At 39.1% G+C, this 21830-nt stretch overlaps 1 protein-coding gene across 2 annotated transcripts; it reads right to left on the bottom strand.

The window, feature by feature from the left end:
• Window positions 1-18946: 18946 nt before the first annotated feature.
• On the bottom strand, window positions 18947-21435 carry pmp22a (peripheral myelin protein 22a). 2 transcript variants are annotated; one of them, XM_037688412.1, is made up of 5 exons: window positions 21290-21435; window positions 20495-20582; window positions 20210-20303; window positions 19978-20118; window positions 18947-19873 (listed from the first exon to the last, which is right to left on the bottom strand). In XM_037688412.1, the coding sequence occupies exons 2-5, from the start codon at window positions 20570-20572 to the stop codon at window positions 19722-19724; spliced, it is 465 nt and encodes a 154-aa protein (XP_037544340.1). In that variant the 5' UTR covers window positions 20573-20582; window positions 21290-21435; the 3' UTR covers window positions 18947-19721. The 2 variants fall into 2 exon arrangements, with proteins under 2 accessions (XP_037544340.1, XP_037544339.1); XM_037688411.1 differs by lacking the exon at window positions 21290-21435 and having other exon boundaries at window positions 20495-20675.
• Between the last annotated feature and the right edge of the window lie 395 nt (window positions 21436-21830).

Here is a 21830-nt window from a genome sequence, read left to right as displayed (position 1 = left end):
TTTATTTATTTATTTATTTATTTATTTATTTATTTATTTATTTATTTATTTATTCATTTATTTATTTATTTATTTATTTATTTATTTATTTATTTATTTATTTATTTATTTATTTATTTATTGTTTCATACAGTGACCTAGTTTAAAAATAATAGTAGGAGCTCAGAGTAGAGCAGCTGTTCCTTTGCTTTTAAAGGAGTCGGCTGAGATGTTTCAGGCATCTGAGTAAAATGCCCTCTGGACACCTTCCCTTGAAAGTTTTGGCCTGCTGGGAGAGGATCCCTGGGCAGACCCAGAACCAACTGCATGGATTATATATCTGGTTTTGGTGCCCTTTGGTATCCCCCAGGAGAAGCTGAAGTGTCACTGGGATTAGGGATGTCTGGGTTTCCCTCCTGGACCTGTTGCCTCCATAATACAACCAAGAAGAAGTAAAAATGGATCTTTTTATCTTAGCAGCTAAAAACAACATTGTTTCACTGTTGATGCTGTTGTTTTTAACCTTGCAGAGCAAAGTATTATAACTGTTGTATTTTCTTTATGCAGAAGATCCTAATCTTATTGGCTAAACCAACCAACAAAACTCAGCAGCATGAGGCAGTCCATGACGCACAGGAGCCAAACGACGAAAAAACATCAACAGAATCACCAACATATCACAACAATACAAGAATATTACAACTATTCTGCTAACAAAGTGACAAAAAGCCCAATATCAAATAACAACTTGAATGTTTCAGTCTGATCTATTTCTAACCAATTTGAAATATTATTTTATCAAGCCACACAGACATGTTTATTAATAACTCCTAAACTGGTTTTATCAATTTACTTCAGATGAACATTAGCCAAATCCTAAAAAATATTAACTAACAAGCCTGATAACCTTTTAACCCGGCCATGGACCGAGTCGAGCGTTAAAAGTGGATTCACTGGGCTCAGTGGGGCTCCAAATTCTTCTGTTAGGATCCCTGAGTCTAAATGAAAAAAGAACAGCTGTTTTTTTTTTTTTTAACATATGAATGCCCAGAAAACAACTGCAATAACTCAGCAAGTAATGGGTTAAACATAAAAAACATGAACGTTTAAAAACCCATCGCTACTCATTGTAATCCTGTATGTGTTCAAGCTATTTTTCTGCTGTATTGTCCAATACTGCTTGTTTTACTGTGTGTTCTTTGGCTTGTTGCAGAAATAATCAGCTATCAAGGCCTCATTTCTGCTACCTGATGATGTCGACTGTTCAGTACTCTCTGTGCAGTACAGAAACTCAGAATGATGTGTCAATATTTTCTATTTATCATAAGTAATAAAAACTTCCAGAAGTCATTGGCAGACATGAAAACAGAAAAGGCAAAGCTGTGGGAAAAATAAGTTTAACAAGCCACTATGAATAACTTTTGTAGCTATTAGACGACTAAAAAAATCCATGCTCAATAATCCAGGTATACAATCCAACAATTTTCAGTCAGGCCATCTGGACAGTTTCTTTTTTTTTGCTGAAACATGTCACCTTCCATCACCAAGGCTTCATCATATTAATCATATTCGACGACTGTTTAGCAGAAGGATCATGCGCTTTAGCTGTTCCGTTGACACCTTGAGTGTGTTTAAGCACCCAAGGAAAACTTTCTTTATAATCTGTAGCTGTCAAAGTGTCAAGAGGTCTGACAGCTCCAAAGTTCACACCGTGTTCACTTCGTCAAGCTCACTGACGACTCCCAACTCTCATCACAAGCAGAATTTATGCGAGGAAGCTCTGAAAGAAACAGGAGTAAATTAAAGATTTATTTGGCGTTAATGGGTTGTAGACTTATATTCATACATATAGCTTGATTCAGTTCAATTCAATTAAAATTACTTTATTAATGCCATAGGGAAATTAATTGTTGTAGCTCATCATCTTGGTTTCATCAGAGTTGTTATAGACGCTGATGGCTTTGGGCAGGAAGGATCTCTAGTAACAGTTCGTCCCACAGCAGATCCAAAGAAACTGACTGCAGATGCCGATCTGTCCACCCAGACCCAGCAGACTTCTTGGGCAGCAGGACTTTCTGAATGCCGTGCAGAACTCCTCCCCGAGTGACGCCATTTCTCTCAGCCCCTCATCGCCGCAGACTTAACTGCAGGTGCCAGGGGACAATCTCTATCCTCCTGCTGGCACAAGCCGCTTTTTCCATTACCTCCAAGATCCCAGTGGTCATGCACTCGAACACCACCTACAGGTAGATGGGAATGCATCCACAGCACCTCCTTTTCAACTCATTTGGGGCTGTAGATGAGTTGTTTTTTTTTACTTCTGAGATGTTAATCAGCTGCTCCCAGTTGTAAAAAAAACAACTTGTTGTTATGGTTACGCATCATAACAAATGTCCAAAAGCTGAAAAAGATTTCATTAAAAATCCTTCCAGCTGCACAGCATCTGATACCAGAGATAATTATCCAAAAAAAGAGGAATTAAAGTTTTCAAAAGCAAAATCTCAGAATGATAGTAGGAGATCTACTCCAACATTCAGCCACCCCGAGCGGCGCAATTCTGGAACAATTCTTAGTTGTTCATATACAGCTTATTCAAAATATGTCTCAAAGTGTATCTCCTTTAAACCATGAATTGATGCAGCTTTGACGGCTGCGACTCACCGTTTTCTGTCTGATCTGGTTTCAGTCTGAGTAAAACACTTCGGGGCTCATCGGATGCAACAAACACGGCCACATGGAGTAAGCGTTGACATTAAATGACGTGGTGACACAGTGAATCAGAACTGCTCTCCACATGCTTCTGTTAGTTCACCTGGGAGGTATGTTGTTGCCTGTCAAGTCTTATCAGGTTATCTGTGAGTTTGGGAAGTGTTTATTAGTGAAAGTGATGCCTACAAGGGCTGGTATTGTTTTAAATAAGGTGCTAAAAGAGTTTTACACTTGTCTTCAAGACACCAACACTATGATAACAGGGCTATTTATTTAATTTTAATCTGAATACTTTTTGGATTTAAACAGTTTTTATATTATGTTGTAGCGTACCGGACCATTCGACAAAACTTGCACATTTGTGTCCCCATGCTAGTTATCTTAGGGTCATGTTTACTTTTGCACAATCCTGTCCCTGCAGCAAATCAAATATTCCAGATGCGTTACGTTTTCCAAGAGCATGCTGAGTCCACCATTCCCCTTCTGACTTAAAACTGGTTTCATTAACATAATACATACAGTAAGTGCACACTTTATGCTTTCCATCCTGATTGTCGTTACTAAAGCCAGTTTTGTTTATTTTGTTTACGTTTAAATCTTTAAGATTTAGCCTTGTGTCCAGATCCCATTTAAATGAGTTGCAAAGAGCTCTGTGACCAAATGATTCAATTCTTCACACATTTTATTTTTCCTAAAGCAAATCCAGAATGTGATGATCACAAACTTGGGCTGGCACTAACTGCTATTAGCATCACCTGGGTAGCACCAACTGATGTTATTCTAGGATCCCCCATAAATTTGGTTTAATTATTTAAAATTAAACAAAAATATTAACAAAAACCTTTTATAGCTGCCTTTTTTTGTAAAAAGTTCAACTTATCATGACACAAAATCACTTTATTTTCACGTCACCCTTCGTGTTGAACATTGCAAAGCCCTGAAAGTCATTGAACTTTCTCATGGGTTTGATGATGTCCCAGCAGTCACAGCTTATTAGAACTGAAGGAATAAAAGCCGTGGAGCCATGTCAGCTATTAAACTGCTTTCAGCTTAAATTAAAAACTGTTGGCACACACTTACCTTCCGTGTTACGAGCCTTTTTGAAAAATTAATTGCCTCTAGCAAGCTTCTTATAATGTAAGAAGCTTTTATTTTAGCATGTTCAATATTTTCAGCTGGAGAAGAACGATGGAGAGGAAGAAGAAGAAAAAAACTAATTGGAGGAGTACAGAGTCTTAAAATCTGTGGAGCCAGTTATCTTTTCTCTGGATGGAAACTCAGTTCTTAGTGTACTAAAAATGATTTTCTTTTTCAAGGTTCGCAGGGTGCAGATACATATTTAGAGCGGGCAGGTCTTTGATCTGGTGGCTTGCCATGATTTGTCTGTTATTAATGTGGAATTAGATTCACCACTGATGTGGATTCATCACTCACACACTCGTCCTCAGCTCCAACTCTGCACACAGTGCTGACAGACCAAAAGATGGAGACGCCAGAGGATGTGTCTCCAAATAAATAAGGAGTTAATAATAATAATAATAATAATAAAAAACATATTTAATTGGAGCTGCAAATTCTCAAATTCTACTAAAATTTTCATATCACTGAGTTTTGTTCTGTTGCATAAATCAGCACTTTTAATAGTTCCATTCAATAGTTCCATTTTTAATAGCAGTTTAATTGATATTTTTTAATCCAATATAATGAATAAAGTAGTCCCTCATTTATCACGGGGTTTAGGGGACCACGCCCCCCATGATAAGTGGAAAACCTATATACAGTATAGTCCAAGTTAAAGTTTCACTTCTGTGTAAATAAACTATTTAAACTGAAATACTGTGATATTTTTGTTTATTTAAAATATCCCAGTATTTAAATTTAAATTATAGAGAAGAGAAGTGCAGCAGGACAGCAAAGGGTTAACCCTTCATGCAGCTGATGCAGCACGGAGCAGAAATGTACTCATCAATTACACTGTAACAACTGAACGTAGAAGTTCTAAGTTAACTAAAAATAACTTTTAACACTTTTATATTTTGTGATTGTGACGATTTTACAATGTGACATTTTGAATTTTAAGTTGGAAGACAAAAGTTGATCGGTGCAGTTGGACAGCAAAGGGTTAACCCTTGAAGCTGCTGCAGCACTGAGGAGAAATGTGGGCGGGGCAGAGCAGAGGGAGCTTCTCCCTGCACCTGTGGGCTGCACACATGTGCTAAATCATTTAAAATAAGTTATTTTAAATAAACAATCCATACCCCTTAACCAGCATTCAGCCAGTGGTGTGTCATGTCCAGTCTTACTTTGAAAAACCACAAAAGAGCGAGTCCGCGAAAGTCGAACCGCGATGTAGCGACGGACAACTGTATTTTATTCAAACAAAACATTAATCTACAACAAGGAGAGGTGTTACAGGTTTTAATGTTAAAACTATGAGAATCACCTTGTAAGTGATAAAACACTGACAGCTTGTTCTCCTTTGTATTTTTCTTAAATTCAGCTATAAGTTAGAGCAAACTGAGTCTTTTTTTCAGCAGGTTATATTAATAAAGTGTAGATCCAGTTTATAATTCGTTTTACCCTCCCTGTTATGTCTAGCCACACAGGTTCATCCCTTGAGTTTAGCAGATAAAGTCTAAAAAAACCTTGGAAAGATCAATACACTTTAGTCTTGCTCCTCATCATCTAAACACTCTTACAACATTTAACTGAACGTTTATCTATGCAATTAATTCATTAACTCAGGAACATTGAACCAGACAGTCGGTTTCCTGAGATTAAACTGATAATAATTTTCGGATCAGAGCAAAGATAATTGAATTAATTTGTCTTGTCTCTGCTTATAAATAGCATGCCCAAGTGCTTTTCAGCTTCGAGTTTCTGGTTTGTGGAAATGTTTCACCGGAGAGGAATGCAAACTGCTTGGCGGCATGAAGTTAATAACTGGATATAGTGGTAATAATGTCCCTGCGCAGTAAATGTGGGATGACATCAACTAGAAAGTGATGCGTGATGATGTGCGTGTGTGCGTTTAAGCAAAGCTGACATGAGCTCGGAGCTGAGCAACCGACCGACATTTTCATCCCTTCCACTCGTTCCTCTCTGTGTGTCCTGTGAAGGTTACAGCAACAGGGACAACCGTAAAATCTGATCTGAGCCTGCAAGGATAAAAAACATCTCTTTAGTTGAGGTCAGGAAGTGTCCTTGACATTGTGCTCAAGAGCTTTACAGTTAATTCTGTACTTTCACACCATGTCTCACTCCTCTGTTACAAAATATCAACATTATAGCAAATTATCAGCAGAATGTTGTGCCTTGCATACGTTGTCTTTATTGTCATCAGCCGTTATGGGGTGCCGTTTCTAAAGGTCAAAGTTAACAGCAATATTTTGGTTTATTTAGCCTTTCATAAGAAAAAAACAAAACATTTTTTTTGTTTCAAGGTCATATTTTCAACATCTTATTCATACATTTATAAATGTCATAGTTCCAAACTAAATATTTAATTTCAAAACAAAATATTTAGTTTACAAACTAAATACTTAACTTGCAAGTTGAATTAGTTGAGTTAGTAAACTAAATATTTAGGTATAAATTAAATATTTAATTTCCAAGCTAAAAATTTATTTTCAAGACTAAACATTTAATTTCCAAGCTAAATATTTAATTTCCAAACTAAACATTTAATTTCTAAGCTAAACATTTAATTCCTAAACTAAATGTTTAATTTGCTAACCAAATGTTTAGCTTGGACCTAAATATTTAACTTGCAAGTTAAATATTTAGTTAGCAAATAAAACATTTATTTTGGATATTAAATGTTTAGTTTGGAAAATAAATGTTTAGGTTCGAGCTAAATATTTAGTTGGCAAATTTTGGAAATTAAATGTTTTGCTTGGAAAATACATTTTTAGGTGTAAGCTAAATATTTAGTTAGTAAATTAAATATTTAGTTTAGGAATTAAACATTTAGTTTGGAAATTATATATTTAGCTTGGACAATAAATATTAATTTGGAAATTAAAAGTTTAATTTACACCTAAATATTTAGCTTGTAAGTTAAGTATTTGGTTTGTAAATTAAACATTTAGCTTGGACATAAACATTGAGTTTGTAAAGTAAATGTTTAGTGTGGAGCTAAATATTTAGCTTTCCTAACTAAATATTTAACTCACAACTTAAATATTTAGTTTGTAAACTAACTATTTAACTTGTAAATTAAATATTTTGTTTGGAACTATGACATTTATAAATGTATGAATAACATGTTGAAAATATGACTTTGAACAAAAAGAGGGGTTTTTTTTGTATGAAAGACTAAATAAACCAAAATATTGCTGTTAATTTTTGACTGTGTAACTTTACAAACAGAACCCCATAAGCTGTCACCAAAGAGTGAGGGCGAACAATAATGCCATTGCTTACTTTTATTAATTAGTTTTTTTGTGTTAGCAAAACATCTCTCGAGCCACCAGGTGGATGGACGTCTACAGCTGATCAACTTTTTAAGTCAACTTGATTCAAGATGGCTGCCACGACTAACTGACTTTGACAAACACAAAAACGTACGTCATAATTATAGACGTTACTGGTTTGGTAGTAGCTGCGCGTCACTCCCGCAGTAAATATGAGCACAAACAACACAGTGTCACTTCAGCGCATGCAGTCAGATAATGTTCAAGATTTGAGCAGAAAGTTTAAAACATTTTTTTTCAAAATACTCACTTTGAAACTCTTGAACAGAAGTTGACAGATAACATGCATTCCTTCAAGGAAAGCTGGACCTTCAATTGTTTTTGATTTTCCCCTTCTTGTGAGACTTTGAACTCAAAAATGGAATTAAAAAAAAATACACTAAATTCAGTGAAGTTTGTCAAATCTTTGTGCCTTTAACTGTTCGTAACCATCTCTGTCAGGTGAGAAGAAAATTCATTCTGTGAGCATAAGCTGTTATCCCAGATTGGAGGCTTTTGACTGAAACGAACCGTGATAGATCCGAAGCGTCGCCTCCTCTAACCCACAGCAGCACCCAGAACACCGCGGCTGATGGTAAAGTAACACTCAGTAACTGAAAAGTAAAATAGACAAAGACAAAATAGCTGAACAAAGACAGTTTGTGCCCTTTAGACAGGATGGATGACCTAGATAAAGATCCCTCCTGTGGAAAAAAGCTGCTGCTCGGGCCTTCCTGTCCCGGCCGGTGGTCTGGTGGGTGCAGAGAAAGAAAGAGAGCAGCTTCATCGTGCACCTTATGGCTCTAACACCAGACAACCCAGTACAACTAATATTTGATATTATTGTTTCTCTATGTGGAATGTGCCTGTGAACGTGAAGCAGAACGTCATGCTGCAAGGCTGAAAGAGTGGGATCAGAAGAGGTTCTGTTCCAGTTCTACCACAAAACTTCCACCGGCTGGCAAACGCCCACAGAACAGAGGAACTGGGCTTTGGGGCGAAGCTTGTTGTCTCACTTTGTGACTTGAATGAAATTCATGAAAGAGGAAACCAGAGGAGAGTGAGGTACTGAATGAATTACAGGATAATTGTTGAGGTTTTCAGATGTGACGCAGCACAAGCTTGCAGATGGAGCTAAACAGGAAGTGGAGTGGGAGGATGTGAGGATAGACTGGTGGTGACTTGGTGGATCTTTGTTCGTGGGGTGGAGACTGACGTTTTTCACCGGTTATTTTTCCATCAGAAATAATTAACGTCTGCAGCTTTGTGTCTTTCAAAGCGTTTGACCTGCTCAGTGTTTTGTCTTCTTCAAGTTGGAAAATAAACTTGACCTGAAAGAGAAAATACAGAAACCAGCTTCCTTGATGCCATGACAACACGAGGAATTTTACTTAGTAAAGCCCGTGACCAATCAGGACCTTAACGTTCTCAACTAAGAGCAGCAGGGGGAGGGAGAATGAGAACAGAGATAATTCACATCAGCAACAATTTGCGAGTTTGAAGCAGGAATAAAATTTAGCATTTGTACTTTAGCTTCATTGGGAATCCATAAATTGCGATAAATAAAATTGTTACATCAGTCTGTCATTTCTGTAAATTTTATTAACTCTCATTCATTACACGATAAGGAGAGTGTTAGATTATAATCTCAGTCACGCAGAGATCAGAAACGCACAGCGTTGACAAAAGTTAAATCAATCCTTTCAGTCCAGTGTTTCATTTAATCGTTCATTTTGATCAAATAATCTCAAGAAAATCCACCGCTCAATTGAATTATTATCATTTGTTTGTTTAAACTGAGGAGCTGTTCTTTAAGAAACAATTTGAAAAATACAAATGAATCCCCCAACGTCTTAAAATTATTACCGTTTGAAGCTTTTCTCTGATTCCCAGTACTGTCTTTACAATTTGACCGTTTGAAATGAACAGACTTCAACTTTATCATCATCATCATTTTCATAATTTAATGTATAAGGTTTTAATGACATAACTTTCGTAAATATAATGGAGACTCAACCGTGTTCTTTGTTTAGTTTATCTGTTTGAAAATGATTATTAGCATCATCATCTCAAATTAACAACATAAGCACAGAAACTGGTAGAATACACTTTATTGCAGATTACCAGCAGCTGAGGCTCCTCCGGCTCATCTGATGCTAAGAGGCACATGAGAGACCACGTAGCAGACAGTCCTGATGGAAACGCTGCTGGGGGTCTTAAATACCTGTCTCTCACCCCCCGACCCTCAGCGTGGAGCAGATCTGAGATTATGGAGGTGACATCGGTACAGAGAGCACCTCGTTACAGAAAAAGCAGGATAAAAATGTAAAACAACTGACATGGTTGATTTTTTTTTATACGGTTTCCATTTGACCAGGAAAAGTTCCTTGAGGACTTCGAGACAGATTACCCTCATAAGTTATCTGGAACGTAGACGATAGAAGACAGTGTTTCTGAGGTCTAAATGTTTTTGTGATCATACTCAGGTCCAATGATAAAGTCATTACAGTGACACACCGCTGGGATTTGGAGAGGTCTGGCCTAATGGAGAATCTAAAGTGGTACCAGGCAGGCGGGCGACTGCAATAAATAGTGCTGGGAGACCACAGAATGAGCATTAACGACAAAACTGCCTGTCCTGGTTAGAGGGCACTTCTTGCATACCTCTCCCCGAGGGAATCTCTGGTTACAGCAAACACATTTCACTGCTGGTGATGCAGTCTTCACAGCCTCACCATGCAATGGTTTGATCCTTTCCCCCCAAAAAATTAAAGTTAAAACGTTAACAATAAGAGAAAATACTTGTCAAATGAATTTATATAAGTGTTAAACAGGCCAAGTAACTTCTAAACTCAGCCAGTGTAGAGTGCCATATGTTAAAGACACATAATCTTATTGCATAAAGTCCAGCTTTACTTGAGTGCAGGCGATGTAATCTGTGCAAGGTTTAAATAAAAACAATAAAAGCTTTAGTTCGTCTGCAAGTTAACCAAATTCCTCCACGGATGACAAGAGAACATTATCAATCCACTTTAAACCTCAGTCAGAAACACTGCAGAGCACCTGAAGACAAATTATTCTAGTGTTTGAAAGCAAACTGGAATCAAACCCATTCCTAAATAAAACTTCACTAAAATGAAGAGGTCTGAGTCTTTTTTTATTTCATTCAACCTTTATTTGTACTGGTTAGTCTCACTGAGTCACAAGGACTCATTTACAAGAGACCTGTTGTAAACAAAAACCACAAATCAGGTAGCCTACACACAACAATAACCCTTCATATAAAAGCATATGAAATGAAAAGTATATAAAAGAAGTGATAAAAAATAAAATAAAGAAACATGCTACATTATAAAGTGATGTAATACACTAGAGACAGGAACATGTCTGCAGTGATTTTTGCCATGAACTTAGCAGTTGTTTAAAATCTCTTAGAGTGGTCAAAGTTGACAACTTCAGATCTTTTTGCAAAGTGTTCCAGGTTACAGGAACAGAGAAGGCCCTTTTTGCCAAAGTCGGTCCGAACTGAGGGGACACTGCAGGTAATGATGTCCTGAGAGTGCACGCTGTAGCTGCATAGATGAAGTGACATGTAGGAGGAGATGTATAAAGTCAACAGACCAAGAAGTGTTTTAAAGATGAAAATGTACCAGTGTGAGAGTCTACGTGAAGTTAATGATGACCAGTTAACCAGTGAATACAGGGTGCAGTGATAGGTACGGTAGTTACAGCCAGTTATGAATCTTAGTGTGCCTGGTAGACAGCATCCAACATCTTCAAGGTGCTTGTAGGAGTATTCATGTAAATAATGTCACCATAGTCGATGGACGGAAGGAAAGTAGCAGTTACAAGGTGTTTCCTAGCATTCAGAGTTAGACAGGATCTATTTCTGAAAAAGAAACCCAGTTGTACTGTTAATTTCTTTACCAAGTTTTCAACGCGAGGCTTAAAAGAGAGATGAGAATCGACCAAGATACCCAGGTATTTGTAAGAACTGACAAACTCAATAGGGACACCATTCGTGAATAAGATAGAAGGAAGGACTGCTGGGACCGGCTTCCTGTTTGAAAACAACATTCCTTTGGTTTTATCAGCATTTAGCACCAGTTGGAGATGGAACAAATCTGACTGGATGTTGTTAAATGCAGACTGTAAATCTGGAAAACCTTAGCAACTGTTCTAGCTCGACAATAAACAACTGTGCCATTGGCATAGAAATGTAAGGATGCGTCAGGAATGATCTGACCTACATTACTTATGTAGATTATGAAGAGGGTGGGTCCTAAGACTGAGCCTTGTGGTACACCATTGTTGACAGTTAAATAGCTGGAAGATTTTACACGAGTTTCAACCCTTAATGAACTAAAAAAACCTAAGCAATATTTTTTGGTCTCTTTCACAGATTTTAAAGCAATATTTTCTTGCTTGATTAACAATTCACCAAAAAAGTTGATATAAACCAATTTTTGAAACGTCGTAACCCTGCTGCATTTGAGCAAATAATCTGTAGATCTGCCTCATTATTAAAGAAAACCATGCTGAGAAATGTTTAGTCAAACAAAGTGTTTTAACAAACACTTTTCAGATGTACTTCCACAAGATCCTGCCTCTGTGACGCTGATTTACAGGAAACAACAGTTCAGATTCTGACAGCGGTTAATCCAGTAATTAGATTTGACCTTACAAGCTCAGGGTGTTTTGTTGCACAGACATGTAGTTTGGAAAAAACATCAGCACGGACTTCAAGTTTGAACTCTGTTGTTTGTGAAGTTACATAACTCAAACTGGTCCCACACAGAACCACAGACTTTTTCAGGATGAGGGATTAGATTTAAATAAACCATGTCAGCACATATTATATATGTCAACACCAAGTCTACAGATTAAACCTTGGCCTTCAGGATTAGGATTAAGGTTTTTGCAATGGGCAATATAAGATTACAGGACAGAGACAAAGGCAATTGTCTTTTCCGCAAACAAACAAAAACGAAGTTTAGTTCAATCTGTTCCTGTCTTTCTCATCTGGCATCTTTTTACATCTCAGGAGTCATACGTTCAGAGACGATTGAGCTCTGCAAAGATTCAGAAAAAAAAGTAAATATCCAGTAAACTCGCTCTATAGCGGCTGTGATGGTTTGAATATTGAGCTCAAAGTAAAAGCACAGATCAATTTCTCTGTGGTTTTCATCCATAAATTATACCGTCTTTTTCAGACTATAAGGTGCACTGGATTTTAAGGCGCATTAAGTGAAATAAGTTCATTTTGACAGATTTTTTGAGCGCAGTGTACCACAGAAAATCAGTTCGAGGTCAATAAACCCAACCAGACGTGCATTGGATTATAAGGCTCACTGTCGATTTTTGAGAAAATTGTAAAGGATTTTAAGTGCGCCTTATAGTTCGAAAAATACGGTAGTTAAAGTGTTTCAAGTCGAACACGGTGTGAAACTAAAACAATGTTTAAAAATCTTAACTTCATCTGTGCACAGTTTGGGAACCCACCAACACTACGGTCCCCTCTGGATTGTTTCACTGTCTGTTCTCCATCACAGAGCAGCTGTTTGGGCTCCGTGGGCTGCAAGCAAAAAAACGGAGACACCCGACGTGGACCAGGTCATTAGGCAAGAAGATGGAGTCACTGTCAATATTTGCACTACCCAGACATGTAGGAGAACCTATTCACCCCATTAAGTGTGAACCAGGGGTCTCTGCCGTGATTTCTCTCTGTTGAGTCTTTTTTTAGTGTCTTTATGTTTAGGTGTCAAAACATTTTGGCCGACAGGATTTACGGTGGGATAACAATATTTAGACTAACTTCTTCTGACAGGGATGTTCTCAGTGTTTACAGGTTTGTGGCAGAGGCTTGACCATGTTTTCTGGCCTCGGTGGTGCTTACATTGGCCGCTCTTGATCACGTCAACACATTTGAAAACGAACTGGGGTTTCTTCTTACTCATAAAGTTCCACGTCGGAATCACTGCATCTCTGGATCTGACAAAGGCGGACCAGTTTGTCAACATTTTTTGCAGCTGCTATGTCAGCAGCCAGTCTTTTAATTTGGAAAATTAAAGATTGGTGCAAGTGGAAGGAGAAAATCAGCTGAGCATGCAGACTAAACTTGTGATTTTATTTCTAAGGAAGACACGTTTCACAATAACCACTTGGATAAATGAGAAAGGCACCCTGGCATCAGTTTGTAAAGATGGAGTCAACCTCAACCCATCCACCTTCCCTTTGTGAACTTTGAGCGGTGGAGTGTTTGTCGAAGGTGTAATCCAAGCTTTCCTTATTCCATACCTCAGCGGCCGCCAGGACTCTGATCATCAGTCACCAGAGAAAGGGCGTCCGTTTTGGGAAGACAAACAAAGACACCCACTCCACAAACCTCTATAGCCGAGCTGCTTTCAGTTCAATATCCACTCTGAAATCCACTGAAGTGACCTGGGGGCCACCGGGTGGGGTCACTGAGGTTGAAATAACACAGCTACTTCAGTTTGACCCACCCAATTAGGCCAGGACCGCCATCCTTCATTTGATCTGCCAGCAGATATCTCGCCCTAGTAGGTCCACTGACAGACGAGTGGCTGGGATCTATTTACTGTGAGTATCTTTTCATCTATTTGTTGAACTTTCCGCCTAAAAAGGTGCACAAAAAGGCTAAAAAACTTTTAGACTGTTCTAATTAGGTATGCACGATATTATCGGCATGGTATCGGTATCAGCCGATTTCAGCGATAAAGTTAAATATCGGACATTCCATCAAAATAACTCATCGATAAAAAAGGTGCTGTTTGTGTATATATGTATAAATATATATGTAAGGTGCTGTTTTTGTATGACACCCAGTGACAAGGATGCCGGCAACGCCAGCACAACGTTATGACATCACGCGCACCGTTGAGTTTAGATTTGTAAAATTTGCAAATTTGCACAGTACGAGTGTTGTCATTGTGTAAGAGAGTAAATGTCATGAATAAATTTGACATTAAACATAAACCATTCTAATAATAATAAAGATAAAACCTGTATGTTGTATGTAACTGTTGTAAATGAGTCTTCGAGGCTCGATGGGAACTAACCTGTATAAATATGGGTCTAATAGTAATAATAATAATAATAATCTAAGTTGAAGTGTTACATCATTTTCAGCCTCTTTTTGACTTCTGCATTTGGTAGCAGTCCAAATTGACAAAGACCATGCAGAATAATGTAGTGTTTTAATTCCAAAGCTATGTGGCTATGTAGTCTCTGTAAGTAGGTCTAGGGAGAAAATATCGGTATTGGTATCGGTTATCAGCCAAATAAGTTTTAACATATCGTCCAAAAATCCAATATTGTGCATCCCTAGTTATAATCTGAATTCAGTTTGATCTCTTCGAGTTCCAAAATGAACAACTGATGAACACCAGACCGAGTCGAGCAGACACCACTTCAAGCTGAACTGATTCTTTTCATACTGTCACCATCTGAATCTGGTTTCAGCCTCCTGGCTCTCACTTAAAGACTCATGTCACAGCAAAGGCGCACTTCCACGGACAAACGTTCACCGGCTTCATTTGGTGACGATCGTCCATTCATCCGAATCTTCTGGCTCTCGACTGCGCCGACATTTCAAGAAGTCGTTTCTGTGTCACTTTGTTTGTAATTATCCTCACATGTGCGAGCTCTCACAAGCTCTCAAATTATCGCCGTGTTTTCATCGCCGGCTTAAAAGCGGGAGATGCATTTGAAGCACATAAATGGATCAAATGTAACCACCGTATCTCTGCAGCGGAGCATCTTCGCACACTGCTCTCTAATTTAGAGCAGCTCAGCTCGGGCCTGAGAGCAACGCGGGTCTCTCCAACTCGGTGTTTTATAATTAAACGAGAAATGTTTGCCTCGGTAACCTCGTCACACCAGCGCACAGGCTCTTGTTAACCACCGCTGCAGAATTAGAAGCTTTCTGTTGGGCGCTAGTAGCCATGCAGCTTTCAAAAGAAAGAGAAACTCCATGTGGAGGCATCAAATGTTGCCAGTTTTAACGTGCGCAAAAGTAGGATTTAATAATTGATTTTTGTCTCCTTTATTTCCACGCAAGCACCGCTCTTCCTGCTCAGCGATTAAGACAGGTTGGGTCTAGCTGCAGGCACTGAATTATTAACAGTCCCCACTTTTAATTAAGCCTCGAGTTACAGAAGCAATGCCTTGAATCAAATATTATTCTGGGTCACTTTTTGAAGAGTGAATACGTGTCCTGGCGCTGTTTGGATTTTACCTTTAATCTGAAGTGTCACCGAACATGTGAAGTGTTGCCTCTGTTGCTGACTGCTGCAGAAAACAAGGCTATAAAGAGCACGGATAATGGCTGACGTGGATTAAATGCATTTATGCTATGTGTAAGTGTGCTTTCAGGTAAGCGCTGAGCATGTGAGTAGGTGTTTGCATACAGTCGGTGCAGCATTTGTGCTAACGAGTCTGCTCTGTGTGGGAATCAGATCAAATGTGAAAAGACAAAACTCACCATTTTAGAGATACTGAGCTAATATTTGGTTCGTTTGCAGCTGTCAGTCATTCCCTGCACATCTGTGCCCTTTTATCGGTGCAGCGAGATTCCTGTGCATGGCGGCGAGCATCGGCGGGGGGTCACGGGTCAAAGGTGCCTTCAGGTTCCACATGTGCAACTTTGCCCAGACTGTGCCGACTGCTGTCAAAGAGAGCAGCCAGCCGCGCTCTAATGTGAATTAACAAGACAAAGGCTGAGAGGAGGGGAGAGCATGAGAAGGCCTTTGATTTCCCTGAGATTTATGGGCGTGATGAAATCGGCTCTGAATAAAGCGGCTCTGCCCAGTCGCTCTATCATTTATCGACATCTGAAGACGCTGACGTTTGTTCTGGGAGACGAACGCTCCGAAGGAAACAGGGCAACAAACCTAAAGAGGAGGAAGAAAGGAGGGCTGCGGGTTCTTCTGACGGCGTCACTGCCCTTCCAGAAGGATTTCCACACAGCGTGCTCCTGAGATTTGATGACAACACTTGGCCGAACAACTGATAAATGTCCGTGAATCTGTTGAACCATCTGAAGAGAGTCAGGCGCACAGATAAACTCCACCAGCCTTTGTCAAGCAGTGGAACGCTGTTGATGTATGTATGCAGCCATCACAGCACCCAGAGGATTGTGATAAGGGTGCTTTTCTACCAATTTCCTCTCTTCTGTCCTGCATGTCCTGTAGTAAATACTAAGCGCCCCTCTGCGACCCTCGCAGTGATATATAACCTTTGAGGTTAACTACATTTCAAATGGAGCAGTGAGACCATTATCGGCCTCCAGAGTTTTCTTGACATCCTCAATATGTTATCTCTGTGCTCAGGGACTTTTACCAGGCTCGCTGCTTTCTCTTTGTGTCAGGACTGATAAAGTTAGGAAGAACCTTTTTAACCAGAAAAACCATTTGAACCTCTGTCTGCATGTTCAGCTGTCCTAACTGCTTGTACAAATACATGCGCACACTGATGACAGAGAGTGGACTATAGGAGGATCTTATCGGGTTGTTAAGAAGCAAGTTGAGTTAAAACATAAGCTGGATGAGGCATACAAACAATTCCACAGTATGGATTAAAACTGAAAGCTGTTAATGTTGTTTGTTGGCAACAAACTGAAAAGAAAAGAAGACAGGACGTCTATCTTAAAATATGTCAGAATGTATTAAATGACTTCATGTAACTTTAATGTTTCAAAGGAACATTATGAAGGAACGCTGCACCTTGGATACTATCACTTTATCATGTTTCCTTAAAACCTGATAAACAAACATCCAGAAACCATTTCACAATTAATCTGCACCCTGTTCCTTTGAATATTTCAAACCCGTCAGCCGTATCTCCTTAGTCTCATGTATGAACCTTCAGACTTCATTAAGTCAAAACCAGAAATCCATTTGAATGGACTGATGAGCCAACTTCTGATGGGAAGCCTGAGTGTTGCATAAACAGAACACAGAACAAGGAAACATAATGTATTTTATGACCAAATGAATCAATTCAGTTCAAAAATACTTTATTAATCCCAAAGGGAAATCAATTGTTGTAGCTCATCATCCTGGAGTTGTTATAGTTGCTGGTGGCTTTGGGTAGGAAAGATCTCTTGTAGTCCGTCCCACAGCGGATCTTGAGAAACTGGCTGCAGATGCCAATCCATTCAGACCCAACAGACCTCTTGGGCAGCAGGACTGTCTGAATGTCGAGTAGAACTCCTCCCCCATTTCACCCAGCATCCTACCGCGCCCCTCGTCGCCGCGGACTTAACTGCAGGTGTCGAGGTACAATCTCAGTTCTCCTGCTATCACGAGCTGTGTTTCCTGCTAGCTCCAAGATCTCAGCAGTCAGGCACTCGAGCACCGCTTCCAGGTAGAATGGGAATGCATCCACGGCACCTCCTTTTCAACTCATTGGGATTTGGGGCTGTAGTTGAGGTATTATTTGAGCTTTTGAGCTCAAAGTTGCAGAAAACGACCTTGTTGTTATGGTTACACATTATAACAAATGTCCAAAAGTAAAAAAAAAAAAGGTTTCATTAAAAGTCCTTCCATTGGCGCACCATCTGATACCAGAGGAAGTACTCATTCGAAAAAGTGATTTACATCCAGAAAAAAAGAGTAATTAAAGTTTTCAAAAGCAAAATGTCAGAATGAATGTGAGAGCTACTCCAACATGCAGCCACCTTGAGATTGCCTAAAATTACAAACTACAGAGGTAGTTTTTTTTTTAATACTCAATGATAAAAAAAAAATGGGTTGCTGTCACCATCTAGTGGTAAAACAATCAAACAGCAGTTGATCTGCTTCATGTGTGGACGTGGAGTTGAGTGTGCATGTTCTTAAATCCAGGCCATCAGATGAGTGCAACTGTCATCAGCTTATCCAGGTTATTTTTACAGAGCTGGACATGGATTGACATCTAATAAAACTAATAATGCGATACAGGGAATTGTGGAGAATATAATACACAAACCTCAAAATCGATGTTTTTCTTGATGATCTTCACATTTCTTTGAAGCCTTGTCCATTTTTTTCCCTTCACAGAGAAGCCAATAAGAAGTTTAATTCCTCTAAACCACATCAACTCGTCTTCTTTGATTCATGTAGATCGTGATCATTTTATTTATTTTTTTACATAAAATCTGAATGTCTGGTTCCAGGTTTCCAGCTGTTAAGTGTTTCCTCAAAGCGTAGGCAGATGGAGCTCTTTGCATTTCCAAAGATCCCTAATAGTGTATAATATATGCAGTCAGCAACTACTAAAGGTAAACAGAAAGCTTTTTTTTTTTTATCAGATGTCTTGCAAAACAGTAAAAGTATGTCAGTGTGAATAAACCTGTTGTGATTATGACATACTGTTCTGTATTGAACAGTGTAGTGTTATTAAAAAAAATACACTTTGTCAAAATGCCTGCAAAATTATTATGCCCTTTTTTTTTACCATGTCAATCATTTCAACAAATGACTAAATCTGTAGTGATTTGTATTATGGCGCCACCCAGTGGTAGAATAAATACATTACAAGAAACACCATAACTGTCATGGATTTGGGTTGTTTCCAAAAGATGATCAGCTGTTCATGTGATTATTTTCTGAAAGTTTTATTAAAATGTACCCTGTAAATCATATTTTACTAACAGAAAAACACACACAGCCAAAACCCTTTACCTTCAACTGGATGCATTATTGATTTCAGATTCTTACCTCACAAATCAGATTCCAATAGGTTTAAAACTTCAATGTATTTCTGCAGAAGACAACAAACCGCTGAACTCGTTTGTGTTTGATTTCAACAGGTTTATTTGTAATACTGACAAAAAAGTTAAGTTTGTACAAATTACAGGAAATGACACGCAACACAAATCAGAATACATGTTTCAAGAATAGTAGGGTTTTTTTTTATTATTTAAAAAAGCACCATTTTCAGCAATACAAAATTCAAAACAATTTTAGTTGAAATATCAAGTACATTAAAACAAAAAAAAAACTCCAAGAGTTTTTGTAACTTTTTTTTCTGATTTCTTTACACTCAAACACATGAACTAAATAAGGCACATTGTTAAAGGCATTAGACATTTAAAAAAGGCAAAGAAAAGAGGAGAAGCTTGATACTCTGGCAGATGAAGCGACATCTCTTTGGTACAGCTGCATGACTGGTGAGAGACAAACTTTCACGCAAATGAGCATGTTAACTTGACAACACTATGTACACATTGTAGGTAAAAACTGTTATAAATATGACTAAAAACCACAGACACTATGTACATCTTCATACCGAAGTGAGGCAGGGTTTTTTATCGTATCACACTGTATGGTTTTGTAGAGTATTGGGGAGTCGAGATGTCCCCCCAAACTCCTAAAACCTATAAAAATGGAACCAGGTTTCAAAGGAAATCAACTGTGGATTTAAAAAAAAAAAAACTAATTAGTGTGATTGTTCTGGGAAACAAATGGAAACTGCTGAGATGTCAGTCCATGGTCTGTGGGTGCAGTAGGCACAGTGCGATGTTGTGGTAAGGGGCCTCCCGATGCCCCCCTCCTCTTTCCTCCCCTGCTCCTGCTCTCATTCCTTCTTCCTCAGAACGATATAAATGAGCCCGCTGATGAGAGTCAGAGGGAACGCCGCCCAGGCCAGAATGTAGGCGTAGCCGAACTGTGCACTGCTGTCCGGGTTCATCACGGTGTAGATGATCCCCCCGCACATCACAAACACACCTAAAGAGAGGGATGACAACGAGAGTAGATGATCTCATAGCACGACCCTACTCCCCTTAGGGCGTGACCCCCCCCCCATCTCCCCTCAGTGAAGTCATACTCACTCGCCAAGATCTGGAAGATGGCGGTGAAGAAGAAGCGTCCGCCCTTCACCAGTCTGAACAGCTGATACAAGAAGGCAATGAGGGAGCAAAAGCAGAAGAGGACTGAGAGGATCATAAGGGCTTGCACTGCCTGGATCCAATCTATAAGAAAGAAAGAAAGAAAAAGACAAGTTTAAACATTTAAGCTCATTCAAAACTTTTCCACTTTTCTTTTCCTGGATTGAAGACAAACCATCGCTGCTGGCTGGCTTGCAGTGGTAGCCTTGAGGGGTCGTCAAGCAGTTGTACCAAAGATTAGTGCTACTCATCTCACTTACAGACCAGGTCTAAAGACAAAAACACAGCAAAGCACAGGGATTTAAACCAACTGCATCCATTCAAAGTGCAGGAACAAACAGATAGCGATCACTAAAAAGAGCAGCTTAAGACTGATATAGCTTCTTTACAACGCATCCCTTTTCCCATACAGGATTTCTCCACAACTTTAAGGTAATTTAAAGGAGGTAAAGCTACTTACACTGGCCGCTGTAGACACAATAAGGAGAATAAGGATGATTAGGTGCAAGACGAGCACTCCGAGCAGAATGAACAGCATTTTCGAAGCTCTAGAAAGAAGAATAAAGAAAAAGAAATTCATATGAAATCAGCTTCAAGACGGTTCGGTTTGGTTGCACTGCCGTGTCTGAACGCCAGATGGCGCTGTTTCCTCATTTCTGCACCAACCGCAATGTTTACTTGAACGTGAAAGTGTCTCATTACAAGAAAGAAAAAGAAAGAAGCAACTCAACTTTCTTGTTCTTTCAGTAAAAACAACAACAACAAAAAAAAAAAAAGATCAACAATGAGTTACAAGTAAAGCTGTAGTAATTATTTTAAACACACTATCCCGCCAAGTCGTGATGCTGAGCTTTAAAAAAAAGTTTAAATGTAAAATATGAAACATACTTGTTTGTGTAGCTTAAAGAAAAATAAAGCTTTAGAAAAAAGTTTGGAGATAATAGCCAAATGAAGTAAATGCATATTGAATCATGACTAGTCTTTGCTGGAAAGGAGGCTCAGCCCATCTGCGAGGAACAACATTCCAGCGAACGCGCCGTCGTGCGTAAAACTCCGCCGTCACTGGTTCGTTTTAACAACCCCAAACCACACACGGACTGGGAGACTCCGCAGCTTCGACTTAGCTTTAGTTTTCTCGTCAATAAAACAAATCCACAGCTCTAAATCCCAACACGCACGGTCCTGAAAGGTCAACGAAAACAACAAATGACCGACCAGAAAAAGAAAGAAAGTCCAGCTCACGCGTCCAACTTACAAAAAGCAAAAAAAAAAAAAAGTGTCAGAGTGGTAAAAAAAGAAGTGGAGAGTCTGGAGAGAACCACGGCGCGTCTGCTGCTCCTCTGGACTCCTTCTGTGTAGTTACTATTCCAGATGTGGCTCAGTCCGCGCGCATGTCTCCCCCCTCCGAACACCGCCCGTGCACGTCACCAGAGGCCTGCTCCTTCCTCCCCCGCCTTCTCTTCCCGCCTTGATTTGGATTCAGCTGAAGACTGTTGTTCCAGTCCAAGAAACAGGAATGAAAGCTGCGTTGCCTCTTCATTTGAGTCCAGAAACACACTCAATTCAACTTCTACCAATAAAACATAAACACATCCGGTTTAATCATCACGAGAGCGCATGCTGCTGCTCGCTAATCTTTTCTAAGCACCTCCTTTTTGTTGCTTTTAAAAATACCATTCGACCCACAATTCAACTCTTCACGTGTGGCTTCGCTTGCACACTATTATCTCCTGCCAAGCGTGAAGGTGGAGTGACTTTTTTCCCGTCTGTGTGTGCATCTTTATTTGTCTGTCTGT

The sequence above is a fragment of the Nematolebias whitei genome, chromosome 15, assembly GCF_014905685.2.
Source record: "Nematolebias whitei isolate Nwh7 chromosome 15, NemWhi1, whole genome shotgun sequence".
NCBI lineage: Eukaryota > Metazoa > Chordata > Actinopteri > Cyprinodontiformes > Rivulidae > Nematolebias > Nematolebias whitei.
Note: the sequence above shows the minus strand (reverse complement) of the source record. Positions and strands in the feature narration are given on the sequence as shown.

Coding starts and splice junctions, on each gene's coding strand:
- pmp22a (XM_037688411.1), bottom strand. CDS start 20,614: ATGAATTTCTTTTTCTTTATTCTTCTTTCTAGAGCTTCGAAAATGCTG. Junction 20,304..20,494: donor TTGTGTCTACAGCGGCCAGT/GTAAGTAGCTTT, acceptor TTTTGTCTTTAG/ACCTGGTCTGTAAGTGAGAT. Junction 20,119..20,209: donor CAAGCCAGCCAGCAGCGATG/GTTTGTCTTCAA, acceptor TCTTTCTTATAG/ATTGGATCCAGGCAGTGCAA.